The sequence below is a fragment of the Phyllosticta capitalensis genome (genome assembly GCF_038381095.1).
Source record: "Phyllosticta capitalensis strain CBS 128856 chromosome Unknown BKA78scaffold_5, whole genome shotgun sequence".
NCBI lineage: Eukaryota > Fungi > Ascomycota > Dothideomycetes > Botryosphaeriales > Phyllostictaceae > Phyllosticta > Phyllosticta capitalensis.
Window position 1 is genome coordinate 2298793 of NW_027117443.1, and position 12825 is coordinate 2311617.

A 12825-nucleotide genomic window follows, 5' to 3' on the forward strand; every position below is an offset into this window, starting at 1 on the left:
GTGCTGATTGTTTTTTATTTAATTTCACATGTTTTGAATCTTGGTGATTTGCCCATCTTTCTCTATTTTTCCGTGATTCATTTTTCATTTCTTTCGACATTCAAGACGTCCACTCCACAAGCTATCCCATCTGCCGCCAGACCTACGCAGTGTCGTCCTCAAAAAGCCACTTCAACCTCTCCTCCTTCTGTACCAGCTGGCCCACCTCCCCCTCCCACTCTCTCCTTTCGTTCTCCTCACCGGCATCGACCACACGCTTTAAAAGCTGCACGCAACCCCTCAACTCCCTCCTCACATTCTCAGCCGCGTCGTCCTTCTCCGCCGCCAATCTCACCCACGCCACAACCACGCCCCTGAGCACCTCGGCCCGCCAGTGCCAGACGCGCGCCCACGCCGCCAGCACGACGCACTGCAGCGCGCGGGCGGCGTCGGCCAGCAGGTGCGGCGCGGCCGGGCCGAGTGGGTCGGATAGGATGGTGGACAGCAGGGGCACGAGATCTTTGAGCAGCTTGACGGCGTGGACGCCGAGGTCAGGGAGGATGGCGCGGAGGTGCGACAGCAGCGTGCGCGCGCTGCCGACGTGCGTTGTGATGGTGGTTTGGTGCGCGAGGTCGGGGAGGATGTGGGAGGAGAGGATGGCGGCGAGGGCGTTGGCGTGGGCGACGTGTGCGGGTGATAGAGGGGATTGTGATGATTGCGAGGAAGATACCGCAGGCAGCGGCGTCGTCAGTTTGGTCAGCGCGATGTAGGCAGGGTAGGCGGCGTTGAGGAGGGGAGTGCTCTCGGCTTCGGGGGTGAGGGTGGGGAGATAGGAGAGGCAGGGCTCGAGGGCATCGCGGAAGACGGGCTCCAGGCCGGTGCGCGCCAGCAGCTGCGGCGACGTCATGTCCAACAGTCTGTGTAGAAGCTCGCAGCCGACCGTCTTGTACTTGGGCTCGTGGTCGTCCACCAGCGTGAGGATTGGGGGAATCAAAAGTGGCCAGGAGCGTTCGATTCGGTCAGGCGCCAGGGTGAGGAGCACCCATCGCAGCAAAGATAGTACATGCTTGTTCTTCTCGTCCTTCCATGGCTTCGTTTCCGTCTCGTCCTCCATGAGCGCTCGATGTGAGCGCGGCTGGTTTGCCTGGATGGTTCTGCGGCCTTGAGCCGTGATGGCCGGGTTATGTGCCTTTGCAAATAGAGGACGGATGGTAAGCTGCAGGAAGTGCGATGCGAGGTGTGAAGTCAGCTCACCCTTCTTTTTGGACGTCTTGGCTGCGACGTCGACCTGAGGGTTGTTTTGACGATAGATGCGGACCTCTTCGATCGCCTCGGACGGGTCATGAATGTCGGGGTTGCGTAGCTGCCATGCCATGACAACATCTAGCGCGTCCTTCATCCACGGACCGGGTTGCGTCTCCAGTGCTTTGGCGAGAGTCTTTCCATCGATAAGAGGCTTCAGCGCGTAGGCCTCGGTAATGTTCTGAGACTTGACATGGCTGAACCAGCTGGCGAATGATGAAATGATTTCTGGAACACGTCAGATGAGCTAGAATAATCGAGTTCAATATCCACCAACCTTGCTCCTTCTCGGGAGATGTCAACACTTCGTGCAGGAGGGCAAAGAGTGCCTGGCTTCTCCACGTCTGGCCCCATTTTCTGATGGCCATGCCAATAGTGTCTCGTGCAGTAGCATCGTCTCCCTCCTGCTTCTTGTGTGGCTGCTTTTGCTGGATCACAAACTTGTCCTTGAGGGACTTGATCTCTTCCATGTTCTTGACGGAAGCGGTCACCACATCAAAGATTTTGTTGGTGGCCTTGATGGCTTCCCGAACCACTTGTGCTGCGACTGGGGGAGGGGCCTTTGATCCTGCCTTGGCCGGCTTTGTTTCAGGAGCGTCGGCGTATGGGACCATGGCTGAGATGATCCAAGATGTGTATGCTTCCTCTGCATCGTGGATGGTCATAGTTGATACCAAGTTGTGGTGAGGATCTTCTGACTGCTTGATTCTAGCGAGGCATTGATAGGCCACAGCCCAGTTGGATGGAGGGCAGTAACCGTGGTCCTTCGTTGGGTCTGCAAAGACTGTGCCATACAGACCAAGCCTGTCGATGTACTGAAGAGCGCCCAATGGATCACGACCTAATTGCTTTCATTAGCATGTCTTTCTTTTCTGGCGGGAGAGAGCATACCTCGGAGCATTTTTTCCAATTCTACGCCAACACGCTCGCGACTGATCTTGATGTGCAACGCCTTTTTGATGTCATCGTTGCCCATGAACTTTTCAGCTTCAGGGTCGATGCTGTAACCCAGCCTGGTAGCAAACCGAATCAACCGCAAAACTCGAAGAGGATCGTCCTTGAATGTTTGGTATGGCTCAAGGGGGGTACGGATAATCTGTTGCTGCATGTCCTCCCAGCCTCTGCCGGTGAAGTCTTCGATCTCACACGTGTTGATGTTGTAGAACATGGCGTTGACGGTGGCATCTCTTCGAAGCGCATCTTCCTCTGGAGTGCCGAATTCGATTTCAGGGTTGCGGCTCTCCTCAGTGTACGTCTCTTTGCGGAGATTGACAAGATCAATGTCCAGCCCTAAGATTTTGGTCGTGATTGTCTCGAGGTGCTTTGACTTTTCCGGGTTGGCCTCGATCTTGTGCAGGCCTCCGACTAGCTTGTTCTTCGAGCTGGTGCCCGCCTTGTCTGACTTGGACACACCTTCGAGCCCGTACTTTTCTGGGTTTCCGGGAATCTCCAGATACTCTTTGAGACGAAGACCAAACTTTTCGCCCGTCATCTTGTTAATAGCAACGTCAATGTCGTCACTATCGACGCCAAGAAGCTTGTCGCGGACCCATCCTCCAGTGAAACGAAGGACAAGCTTCTCTTTGGCAAGCTCGTCTGGGATCCTGACAGCGGAGTCTTCGGCAGGAGCCGCAGATGCGTCGATATATTCTGCGACGTCCAGGAGCAATCGTCGCAGAGTTGCCTCGACTTCTGTGAGCTCGATTTTTTTCTCCTTTGGGATTGAGGTTGCCATGGTTCGCTGCTGGCCTGGGAGAGAAAGGTTGGCGGCTTCAACCCTTCTCTTCTTTGTAGCGGGCTCTTCTCTTGGTGATGGGAGAGAAGCAGCTCGCGATGTCATCAAGCGAAAAGGCTGGCGTAGGGCAGCAGCACGTGCTGACTGGAATTGAAAGAAAGCGCGTGTTCTAGAAGCGTGCGCAGACAAGCGGGCGGTTCGAGAAAGGCGCCTGGCCAACATGCATGCACTGTCTTTGTATTGTCTGTTGTTGGTTTGTTGGTGTTGTAGTTTTCGGGCGGGCTGGCAGCCATTCTTCGTTCGTCATCCCGGATAGGCGATCTGCAGGCACATCCCGTCGGCCCGTCAGTGCCTCGCTGGCCGATGCGATGCACACCACCTGCAACTCAACCACCTCCCCAGCTGCTGTATCTCCGTCGCGCATGCTTTCGACACCTCTCCCGTCGACCTGTACTTGACGCCCTGCTCTTGACCTGGCCTGGACAATCCATGCTCCTCAACGCGCCCCGCAAGAGGCCACAGCATTGCTACTGGCCAGCAGAGGGCTCCCATGACGCCTTCACGAGATGAGACGCCTCTGCACTCGCCCCGCTCCAGTGTAGACGCGTCCTCTGTACACTACAAGCGGGCTTCCTCTCCCTCTGCTGCCTCGATATCCTCCTCCATCTCTAGCCTGCCATACCGCCGCTCCAATGCCACCCTTTCCTCCCTCTTCGCCTCGACGTCCACCTTGCGCCCTTCCTCTCCAACCTCTGGCACCGGAACCCCGACAGCTCCTATCATAGCTGGCTCCGTCTTCTCTCCACCCCGCAATGGGACGTCCTCTCCCTCATCGGCTCCTCCCGGCGTTGGCGACGAACTCCGATCCCTGATATTACGCTCGTTTGTTCCCCATGTCGGCATCCTGGCGTCGAGCGATACGGAAGAGATATGCCGGCAAAAGGGCTTTGCAGGTGGATTTCTCGAGCTCATGAGACCGTATGGGGAGCAAATACAAGGCAAGGTCACGGTGCGAGACAGCGTGGGAGCAAGTAGGAGCTGGGAAGATTTCGGCGTGCGGTTTACAGGATTGAAGGATGCTTTGGGTGTACGGCCACGCCTGAGCAACGACGCAGAGTCCGGACAACAATCAAACCCGCGGGGTGAGCCGGCATCTTTCCTAAGAATCGGCGGGGATCTTCCAGCCATAGAGGAGGCCGTCGACAAGCACCTCTTTTTCGCCGAGATGCAGATTGGGAGTGCGGCAGACGACTATTTCAATTCGAAGAGGGCAAGTTTGGAATCACCGGGCTCGTCATCTCCCTTTTACAGACTTTATTTGCGGCGGCTACTCTCCGGACTGCCCATGACACCACACGAAACCTTTTCACACCCAGTAGCATGTGTAATCGCCATCAGTTCCCGAAATCCCAATCCGATAGAAGAGCTCCGGAGGCTCTACCGTAGCACCAACGACGGAGACCAACGCCTGCCCCAATGGGTCAATAACGACTATTTACGATATTACGTTTTGGTGCACGACGAGGATCATGACGACATTGGCAAGTCAACAGCATTGTACGACCAGATGAAGCGGCATTTTGGTTTGCATTGTCACCTTTTGCGACTCAGGAGTTCTCAATGCGTATCATCAGATGACGATGCGGTTCGCCTTCCATTGTGCGAGTGGTTATCTGCATCCGAAGAGTTGGCAGAGATTCACAAGCGAGGTAGGAGCCTCCTCAAAGCGCAGCAGCCTTCAACCTAACAGATTGTAGAAACTTCGGAGGAGCTCGAAGATCCAACGCCGTGTCTGTTCGAGTCTGATGCCACAGCAATTCGTACCTTTGTTCGAGAACTGGTGACGCAATCAATCGTCCCCACCATGGAGCGACTGGCCATGACCTGGAATGAGCAAGTGGCATCGCGAAGAAAAGGCATAAGTGGCCGCTTCATGTCCTTGTCCAAGCGTTGGTCAACATTCGGCTCCTCTTCTCGGGGCTCTGGAAACCCGCTGCAGGGCGGGTCCGGCAGCAATTATGATTCTCTCCAAGGTTTCTATCGCCCCGACACAGCTGAGGCAATCATGCGCAAGCTCGCCGACTACGCCTTTATGCTCCGCGATTTCCGCCTCGCATCCAGCACCTACGATATCCTTCGAACCGACTACAACAATGACAAAGCCTGGAAGTATTACGCTGGCGCAAACGAAATGACGGTAGTGAGTTCACTACTCGTCCCGAACAGCATGTCATCCAAGACACGAGTCGAGAACGTGGACCAAATGCTCGAGACTGCGCACTACTCCTACTATACCCGCTGCGGATCTCCCTACCACGCTCTCCGTGCTCTCAGTCTTGGCCTTGAGTTGCTGAAACTGCGCGGCTCGTCGGCTAGCGATGACGCTGCGCGATGGGCTCAACGAATCCTCGAATCACCAGGCATTGTTGGCCCCATAGGCCGCACGCTCTTCACCGAGCGCATCAGTGACTGTTACGCCGGGATGCGCGGTGTGGGTAGTATGAGCTGGGGAATGAGGCGACGCAAGGCAGGGCTCTGGGCCGTACAAGCAGCCGACCTCTGGCTCAAACTCGACCGCGGCGTGCAAGCTGAGAAGTGCCTTGACGCCGCTAGCGTTCTGTACGGCCTCACATCCGAGGCGGCGGAGCCGGTGTCGTCATCCAAGGAAGACGATGATGAGAAGCAGCTGCAACACCCTCCGAGCCACCGCCATGGCTCAACCCTCGAGTTTGAACATATGCGATCGTTTATGGATACGCTCCGCCAAGGCGTTGTGACCAGCCGGCTTGCCGCTCGCGGCTTCATGGGCGCCAATGACGCACCAGCAGCAGACGGTGACGCCGACACACTCGTGGGCGGCGTAGACGGCGCCCAAGACGAGTCCAAACCACCCGGAAGTAGCAGCAGTGCCACCGCTGCAAGCACCCTTGCACCATCGTCCGCGAATGCGGCCTCAGGGGCCAGCGGCAGCCTTCTGCCAGCTGACGAGCCTGTCGAAGAGGTCTCTGAGACTATGGACCAGAAGCGACACAGCCACCGTAAGTCACTGATGGGCGGCGTAGTTGTCCCGCCGCTGGCGGGCGATGAAAACACTCTCAGCACCATGCGGTCGAAGGAGTCGAGGGAGGAGGGAGCCAAGGACTTTGAAGGTCAGGGCGTCTCGGTCGGAGCTGGCGATGAGAAGCTGGAGGGCGAGGGTGAGGAGCAGGGGACGGACGCCCGAGAGGGAGAGGGTCAGAAGTCATGAGCAGGGTTGGGGGTATGTTAGACGCGTAGGCATTGTGCTTGTGACAATTAGCGTGTTCGTGTTTTCGTTTCTCGGACATGTATGTATGTATCTGTCGAGACGGTCATTGGTGGTAGGGCTTGAGGGGGAGAGAGAAAGCAAGAGGGGCTAGTCGTCTTTCTTCCCAGGCAAGCATTTTGGATCCGTGTCTCCGTCTCTGTGTTGTGTGAATAGTCAGTCAAGACCATGGTGATTGTTTCCACCTTTGTAATTTGCAAAAGTGCGGTCAGTCCAAGTCCTCTGCCATTTGTACATTGTAGTGTTGGCATACTTGGTAAGACTTTGTCGTCTCTGCGGACTGAGAGTGCAGCAAAGTGAGATAAAACCGAGGCAAAGGATAGGTGTTCGGATCCCACGGATCCCACCAGAGACCCCGCCCGAGACGTGTGGTTGCCCACGTCGGTGTGTGATGTTTTGCCCTTTTGCCCTCTCTCTTTTGCCGACCTCCTGCTGCTGCTTTTCCTTCTCTTCTTCTGCTACTCTTTGACCGTCCACGTGCCTGGCCGCCGAGTCTCACTCTAAGGGTAGCCGGTCAAACCGCACTGTGGTGTCGTTCCACCTTTGCATCATTTTACTGCGCCTGGGGAAAGTTGGGAGTGAATGATTGGTCTCCTCTCGTCCCATGGCACGATTCTTCTCACGACTGGCGAGTAAACTACTGATGCCTCTGGCCTACATCTACCTCAGACCTGTCAACTTTTGTCGAACTTGCAACTTTGTACACTTTGATCCACATTCTCTTCCATTTGATCGGCTTGATCAAGAGGCTGACAAGGCGAAATATGGGAAGCGGCAAAATGAGCACAATGGAAATGGCTCCGTCACTGAAGACATGGGACGAGACTTGTGTATGCATAGAGCAAGAGCTTCAAGTATAATTCCTAGACTACGACGCCACGAACATGCTATTTTATCCATGCGACACCGTAGCGAGCACTTTACAGATTTGCATCTCTCGTTTCACCATCCCCTACGCCCATCCATTTGCTCATCCCTCATAATTCATAATTCATTGACTCTCTGTTCCGTCCGCGTGAAGCGCGTTTCATGGGGCGAACATCCCTTCAAATGAAGTCTCCACTGCCAAACCCACCAAACGGATTCGGTGGTCCGCCACCAGGCGCTCCTCCAAATCCTCCGCCGGGAAATCGGGGACCGCCTCTCGTGTCACGCGGCTGATCCCCAGGCCCGACCGGATCGTATCTCGCGCCGGGCGGCGCCTGAGGATCGAAGCCACCTCTTCCCCCTGGACCCCTGAAGAGCGGGTCGTCAAAGGTGGGATGCATGCCACCGGCGCCAGGCGGTCGAATTCCTGGGCCTATTCCACCACCGTACATGGGATCACGGGGGCCCAGACCGGCAGGATAGAGGTCTGCGTCGCCGTAATTTCCTAGGCCCGGCCGGGGGAGGCCGCCGCGTGCTGGGCGGTTGATTTCGTACTCGTCCTCGAAGCCAGGGGGAGGGAGCTCGCCAGCTGGGAAGGGCCGCCGCGGGGGTGCGGCGAGAGGATCGTCGAACGGATATGGACGAGCCGGGGGAGGTTGCGAGCCATCGCGGAGGGGGTCGTAGCCAGGCGCGCTGGGGTCGCCACGCCGGGGAGGATCGCGCCGGGTGTCTCCATTGTTGGTGGTTGAAGATGAGCTCGATTCCTCATAGCCCTCTTTGCGGATGCCGGGAGCAACCTTTTGAAGGACGCTGACCTTGAGGAGGGATCCGAGGTCTCCTAGGCGTCCTTGTGAAATGAAAATGTCTTGGAGCGTTCGTTGAGCAGCTTCGAGGTGCGCTTCAGGGCCCGGGAGAGGAGTGGCGGGAACCGAAGACTCGGAGATGTAGTCGCGCGCAACGAGCTCGAATTGTGCGGTCTTGTCATCGCCCAAGGCAGTGGCAAGAACTACCGCCTTGTTGCCTAGCCTGTTCACCTTGACCAAATATTCCATAGATGATTGATCGTGGGCATAGCGAAAGGCATACGAGCTCGACTCGTTCCATTCTCGAGGCAGTGCATGTGGATCGTGAGCGTCAGAGCGAGCTTCTGTGAATTGTCAGCGTTGGCCGTGAGCGAGAGATGAGCTTGACAATACCTATTTTGTGGTCTTCACCGAGACCTATGAGGCGAAATCCAACGGCTATCATACCAGCGTGAACGGCCAGAGCAATAGCGTCATAAGGCGTTTTGATCTGGGGAGAAACATCGCGCGGCAAGCTAGTGGCCATGAACAGGGCCAGCGAGCCCGCGCTCAGAGGATTGCCTGCAGTGTTGGGCATGATCATACTGACGATTCAAATGTTAGTGTCTGCGATCCGACTGAATTCTGGGAGGAGTGGGAGGATAAATACAGCTTGCACGGGAGCTTGAATTGAGTTGGCTGATGTGGTGAGGTTGGTAGGCAGCCAAGTGCTATGACGAAGGCGTTGACGGTTACCTAGTTGGAGCTATCTGCAGGGATATTCTGGTTGCCGTATCCAGCCCCATGTTGCGACAAGGCAGCGGCAACCAATAGTTAAGCTTAATTTGGTGCAGGCGCCGGGTAATTCTTTGGCTTGGCGCGTAGAAACCACCAAGCCATCAGAACCTTGATCCTCGAACACTGCACACAACGCGTCTTCACCATGGTGCGCCTCAAGCACCGCTACCTGCTGGTCAACTTCCTCTATCCATCGCCAACCGGTACCTCGAATGCCAATGCCTCGAAAGGCTCGCATGCGCTGCCGAACGTCATCCAATTTCACCAACCGAGCTCCGACAGACTTACCGCCGGCTATCTCGTAAAACTCATAAGAGAAAGCATCGTGGATCTATTTGGAGATCATGGCGCCGGACTGACGAGTGGCACACTGCAAAGTATGAGCTTGTTGGTGCAAATCCGTGGCATTTCTGTCGCTAACGCTGCTTGACAGTCAAATATTTGTCGCCTGCCACATCCACGGCTATTATTCGCGTCGCAAGAAGCCATTATCGGCTAGTCTGGGCTGCCCTCTCGTTCCTCACACGCCTCCCTGATCCAGTCAACCAATCCTGTGTCGTTCAAGTGGTACGGGTATCAGGTACAATCCGCAAAGCCGAAGAAGAAGCAATTCGCAGGGCAAAAAAGAGCGTATTAAGAGCAAGAGAAAACCTGGGAGACAGCGCCGTTGCCGCCGAGGCGCTCTTGAGCAAGGGAGGCACTATTGCGATGAACAGTAATGATCAAGATGAGGATGTCGTCATGAATGGCATCGAGGACGACGACGAAGACGATTGAGGACCCGCCTCGTGTCTCAGGCATGTCGACCTGTATTACATCCGATCACGACAGCCGACTATCATCGGTGCACTTTCCGAGAGAATGCTCGCCGCGGAACACTTCCAGTCCACTCGGCCGTCGACCACCACACTCCTGACCAACAGCAGCAACTTGCAGTCCTGTTGCTATCTAGTGGAGCATTGCTCAGACTTCTGGCATCCCAAAACAGCACAAGGACTTGCCAAAATCCGGTCTGTGAAACGCGATCAATTGGAAACATGCCAGCAGTTTCGATATTCATATCCGACGCGTGGGTACAATCGTCTGAGCTTGATCATCGAATCGGAAATGTCCAGCCGGCAAGCCGGTTCGAGACGAAGCCGATCAACGTGGTGAAGATTGACGCTGATTTTGGGGCAACAAGACCTGATGCTGGGCGAGAAGACTACGACCGCTGCGGTGCTTCATATGAGGATCGAGCGGACGTGATCGGGCATTTTGCTGATGTCTACAAAGAATAGGTGGAGGTGCGTTCGTGCGACAGGATAATCTTATGCGCCCATGTATCAAGGCATGTTCCAACGGCGAATGCCTATCCTCTGGATCTCCAAACATAGGCGGAGTCGCCCGGTATACATACTGCCGAGCGCCAGCGTACGCATAGGCTGCCACGTTGCTGATGGCCAAGAAACCGCCGTTCTCGCTTATCATCGAAATGGTCTCTCCGGGTCCACGCTCTCGACCTCGCGGCTGACCTCGATCGTGTGGCTGTCTCAGACAAAGGATTGAGGGATTTGCATCGAAGAGGTGGAGAACCGCTGGTCCGTGAGGCCAATGGCTAGGCCAACCAAAATCTTCTATAGGTAGCCTGTTGCCCAAAGAATGCTGCATGCGAATTCATGTGCCTTCCCCTTCCCCCTTCCATAGTACGACTTGTGAAGCCAGCCGCGCCAAACGCCGGCGATATCTTGGCAGCCTGGATCAATGACCAGGACTGCTTGTTTATGATCGTATCTTGATGACTTTTTCTCGAGACTTGTCCATCGGCTCAAAACACCATGGCAAGACTCGCATTAGTTGTGCTGGCTCTGAACACACGACTTGACCTTCATGACGGATCAACACCACTGCTCTTCCCTTGTGCATGCATCCCCTGACACTACTATCTCCGTCAACCCCTCCATATCCATCAATCAGCAAAAAGGCGTCCAGAACCTACCCACCTGCCGACGGCCCCGGCCATTCTTCTCCCTGCGACCAGACCAGCAGGAAGTCATCAGAGAGCTGCAGAAGTGTTCAAGTCAGCAGCAAGCAGATCCTCGCCGGCGCGGCGGGCCGCTGGCAGCAGGTGCCAGCAAGCGGTTGGACGTGCGTGGGCAGTAGTGGATCCCCCCGGCGGGCTTGAAAATTGAACCGTGGCCAATCGCGGCGTGAGGTGTGCGTTCTTTGTGCGATGGCGGTGGTGGTGGGTGCGCCGGGCGTGTGAGTGCTGAAGGGCAGGAAATGTAATTGTAGGCGGAGGACAAAGTGGAAGGGCAGAGGGGCATGATTTTGAGGCGCACGAGAATTTAGGATGTTTCCAAAGTACAACTACAAGACCTGCCACCGAATCTTTTGATGACAAGGGGAAGCAGCAGCATTGAAGTAGAAAGAAGAAAGCAGTAGTTCAAGCACGTCGGGGTCAAAACAATCAGATGTTGGGATTCCCCTGAAACAGCTGCAAAGGGACTTCGATAGGGCCCGCATTTTCGTTAAGACCTACCAAGTTTTTCTTATCATGTCCTCTACAATCTTGGCTACTTTGAGGTCGTCACGGGAGTCCCTCGATGTTGCTGCTCTTCCTCTCTACATATTGCGCCCCTGCCCACACGGGGAAGGAAGCTGGGATTGTAGAGCACGAATTGAACAGGAACAAATGGCCAGGAAAGCGAGGACGTCACTTCGTTGCAAATACAACGCCATTAATTAGGGCAGTAAGGACTGAACTAGCCACTGATTCAGGTGGTAGGCAAGAGAGCAGGATGGGAAGGCCCGGCCAAAGCCATCGCACCCCAACAGCGTGGGAAAGATATCATGTAAGGATGCGGAGGCCTTTGGAAAAATTGAGGTTGATAGGAGTACCGGCGTTCCGGGCAGACGTTTTCACAATCTCTTAAATCTTACTCCAATGCTGTTCTTGTGGTGCAAAATTTCGAGAAAATGAGACGAGGAGCTTCGATTTCATGCTTTGGTCTTCCTTCCAATTTTTGATGATGTTCTCCACGGAAATATAATGCAAGGAAAAGGCGCCCCAAGGAAGCAATAAGATAAGAAAAAGAGATAGAAGATTTGAGCGCGATGCGGTCGTGGTGCTGCCGTACACTCCCGCTGTAGCTGGGAGGGTGTCCATCTTCGCGAGGAACGTTGGTTAACTTGGAAAGTTTTGTTCCTTTTTCCTTTCCTGCCCAACATATCTTCATTCTAATTGCCTTGAGTTGACAGTGGACGGCGCAGCGCAACAGCAAGGCGCGCATCATCATTGCTGCACCAATCTATCTCTACACCCACAACATACCCAGATAGACACTCAGGCATCACATCAAACACACAAAACAAACCAGCAGCAAAGAAGAACCCACGCGACGGAACGGCCCGGTACGGCACAGCGCGCGCCAGATCCCCTCGAGCCGTCCCGCTGCAGAATCTCGATCACTCCTCCACGCTCCGCATGCGCCGCTGAGATGAGATGGGAAACTGCGTCGATGAATGAGATAGGTCACAAAAAAGGCGAAAAAAGTGTCCGGAGACGAACGGGAAGACGCGACGCGCGATGCGATGTCGATGCGGCGTTGGGGACGGCAGGCGTCGTGCCGCACCGCACGGCTGGCTCTCTCTCAATTGCTGTTGGCTGATGTCGGGTGAGGTGGCTGCTGTGCCGCGCGGATGCTGAAGCGATCGTTATGTTATGGCCGATTGACGAGAATCGTGGGACGATCAGGGATGAGGGGTGATATTGGGATGCTGGAATCGGTTTTGCGAGGGTGTTGACTGAGTTTGGATTGTATTGTTGGTCAATTGAGAGGGAGAGCGATGGGACAGCAGAGAGGGGGGTAAAAAAAATTCAAGGGGAAGTGTGGCAATCATGTCGACGGGTGCTCCCACAAAAGGCGGACAGAGGTGCGTGAAAGAAGGACAGCACAAGTGAGTGGTAAAGCAGCCGAAAAGTGAACGCGATTTGTAAGTGCTGCAGCAACAATCCAAACTGTGCAACAGCGACAGCTATGCAGAGCAACATTGGCATCTGTGACACTCCATGTGTC

General features: G+C 55.2%; 5 protein-coding genes across 5 annotated transcripts; 2 read left to right on the forward strand and 3 right to left on the reverse strand.

Annotated features, from left to right (window-relative positions):
- Positions 1–142: 142 nt before the first annotated feature.
- BKA78DRAFT_250764 (uncharacterized protein) lies at positions 143–3016 on the reverse strand (the record flags this gene model as incomplete). Its single annotated transcript, XM_066884603.1, has 3 exons — positions 143–1509; positions 1559–2122; positions 2173–3016. The coding sequence occupies 3 exons, from the start codon at positions 3014–3016 to the stop codon at positions 143–145; spliced, it is 2775 nt and encodes a 924-aa protein (XP_066744727.1).
- A 373-nt stretch (positions 3017–3389) lies between these two features.
- Positions 3390–6525, forward strand: BKA78DRAFT_141576 (ER-golgi trafficking TRAPP I complex 85 kDa subunit-domain-containing protein). The gene is made up of 2 exons (XM_066882775.1): positions 3390–4725; positions 4774–6525. The coding sequence occupies exons 1-2, from the start codon at positions 3567–3569 to the stop codon at positions 6261–6263; spliced, it is 2649 nt and encodes an 882-aa protein (XP_066744728.1). The 5' UTR covers positions 3390–3566; the 3' UTR covers positions 6264–6525.
- Positions 6526–7366: 841 nt separating this feature from the next.
- Positions 7367–8573, reverse strand: BKA78DRAFT_251313 (PI31 proteasome regulator N-terminal-domain-containing protein; the record flags this gene model as incomplete). The annotated part of the gene is made up of 2 exons (XM_066884642.1): positions 7367–8331; positions 8384–8573. The coding sequence occupies 2 exons, from the start codon at positions 8571–8573 to the stop codon at positions 7367–7369; spliced, it is 1155 nt and encodes a 384-aa protein (XP_066744729.1).
- Positions 8574–8852: 279 nt separating this feature from the next.
- BKA78DRAFT_141596 (Rpp14/Pop5 family-domain-containing protein) lies at positions 8853–9727 on the forward strand. Its single transcript, XM_066882776.1, has 2 exons — positions 8853–9144; positions 9201–9727. The coding sequence occupies exons 1-2, from the start codon at positions 8913–8915 to the stop codon at positions 9542–9544; spliced, it is 576 nt and encodes a 191-aa protein (XP_066744730.1). The 5' UTR covers positions 8853–8912; the 3' UTR covers positions 9545–9727.
- Positions 9728–10654, reverse strand: BKA78DRAFT_141597 (uncharacterized protein). Its single transcript, XM_066882777.1, has one exon. It carries the CDS (start codon positions 10415–10417, stop codon positions 9911–9913), a length of 507 nt encoding a protein of 168 aa, XP_066744731.1. The 5' UTR covers positions 10418–10654; the 3' UTR covers positions 9728–9910.
- Positions 10655–12825: the final 2171 nt, after the last annotated feature.

Coding starts and splice junctions, on each gene's coding strand:
- BKA78DRAFT_141576 (XM_066882775.1), top strand. CDS start 3,567: ATGACGCCTTCACGAGATGAGACGCCTCTGCACTCGCCCCGCTCCAGT. Junction 4,726..4,773: donor GGCAGAGATTCACAAGCGAG/GTAGGAGCCTCC, acceptor AACAGATTGTAG/AAACTTCGGAGGAGCTCGAA.
- BKA78DRAFT_141597 (XM_066882777.1), bottom strand. CDS start 10,417: ATGCAGCATTCTTTGGGCAACAGGCTACCTATAGAAGATTTTGGTTGG.
- BKA78DRAFT_141596 (XM_066882776.1), top strand. CDS start 8,913: ATGGTGCGCCTCAAGCACCGCTACCTGCTGGTCAACTTCCTCTATCCA. Junction 9,145..9,200: donor GACGAGTGGCACACTGCAAA/GTATGAGCTTGT, acceptor GCTGCTTGACAG/TCAAATATTTGTCGCCTGCC.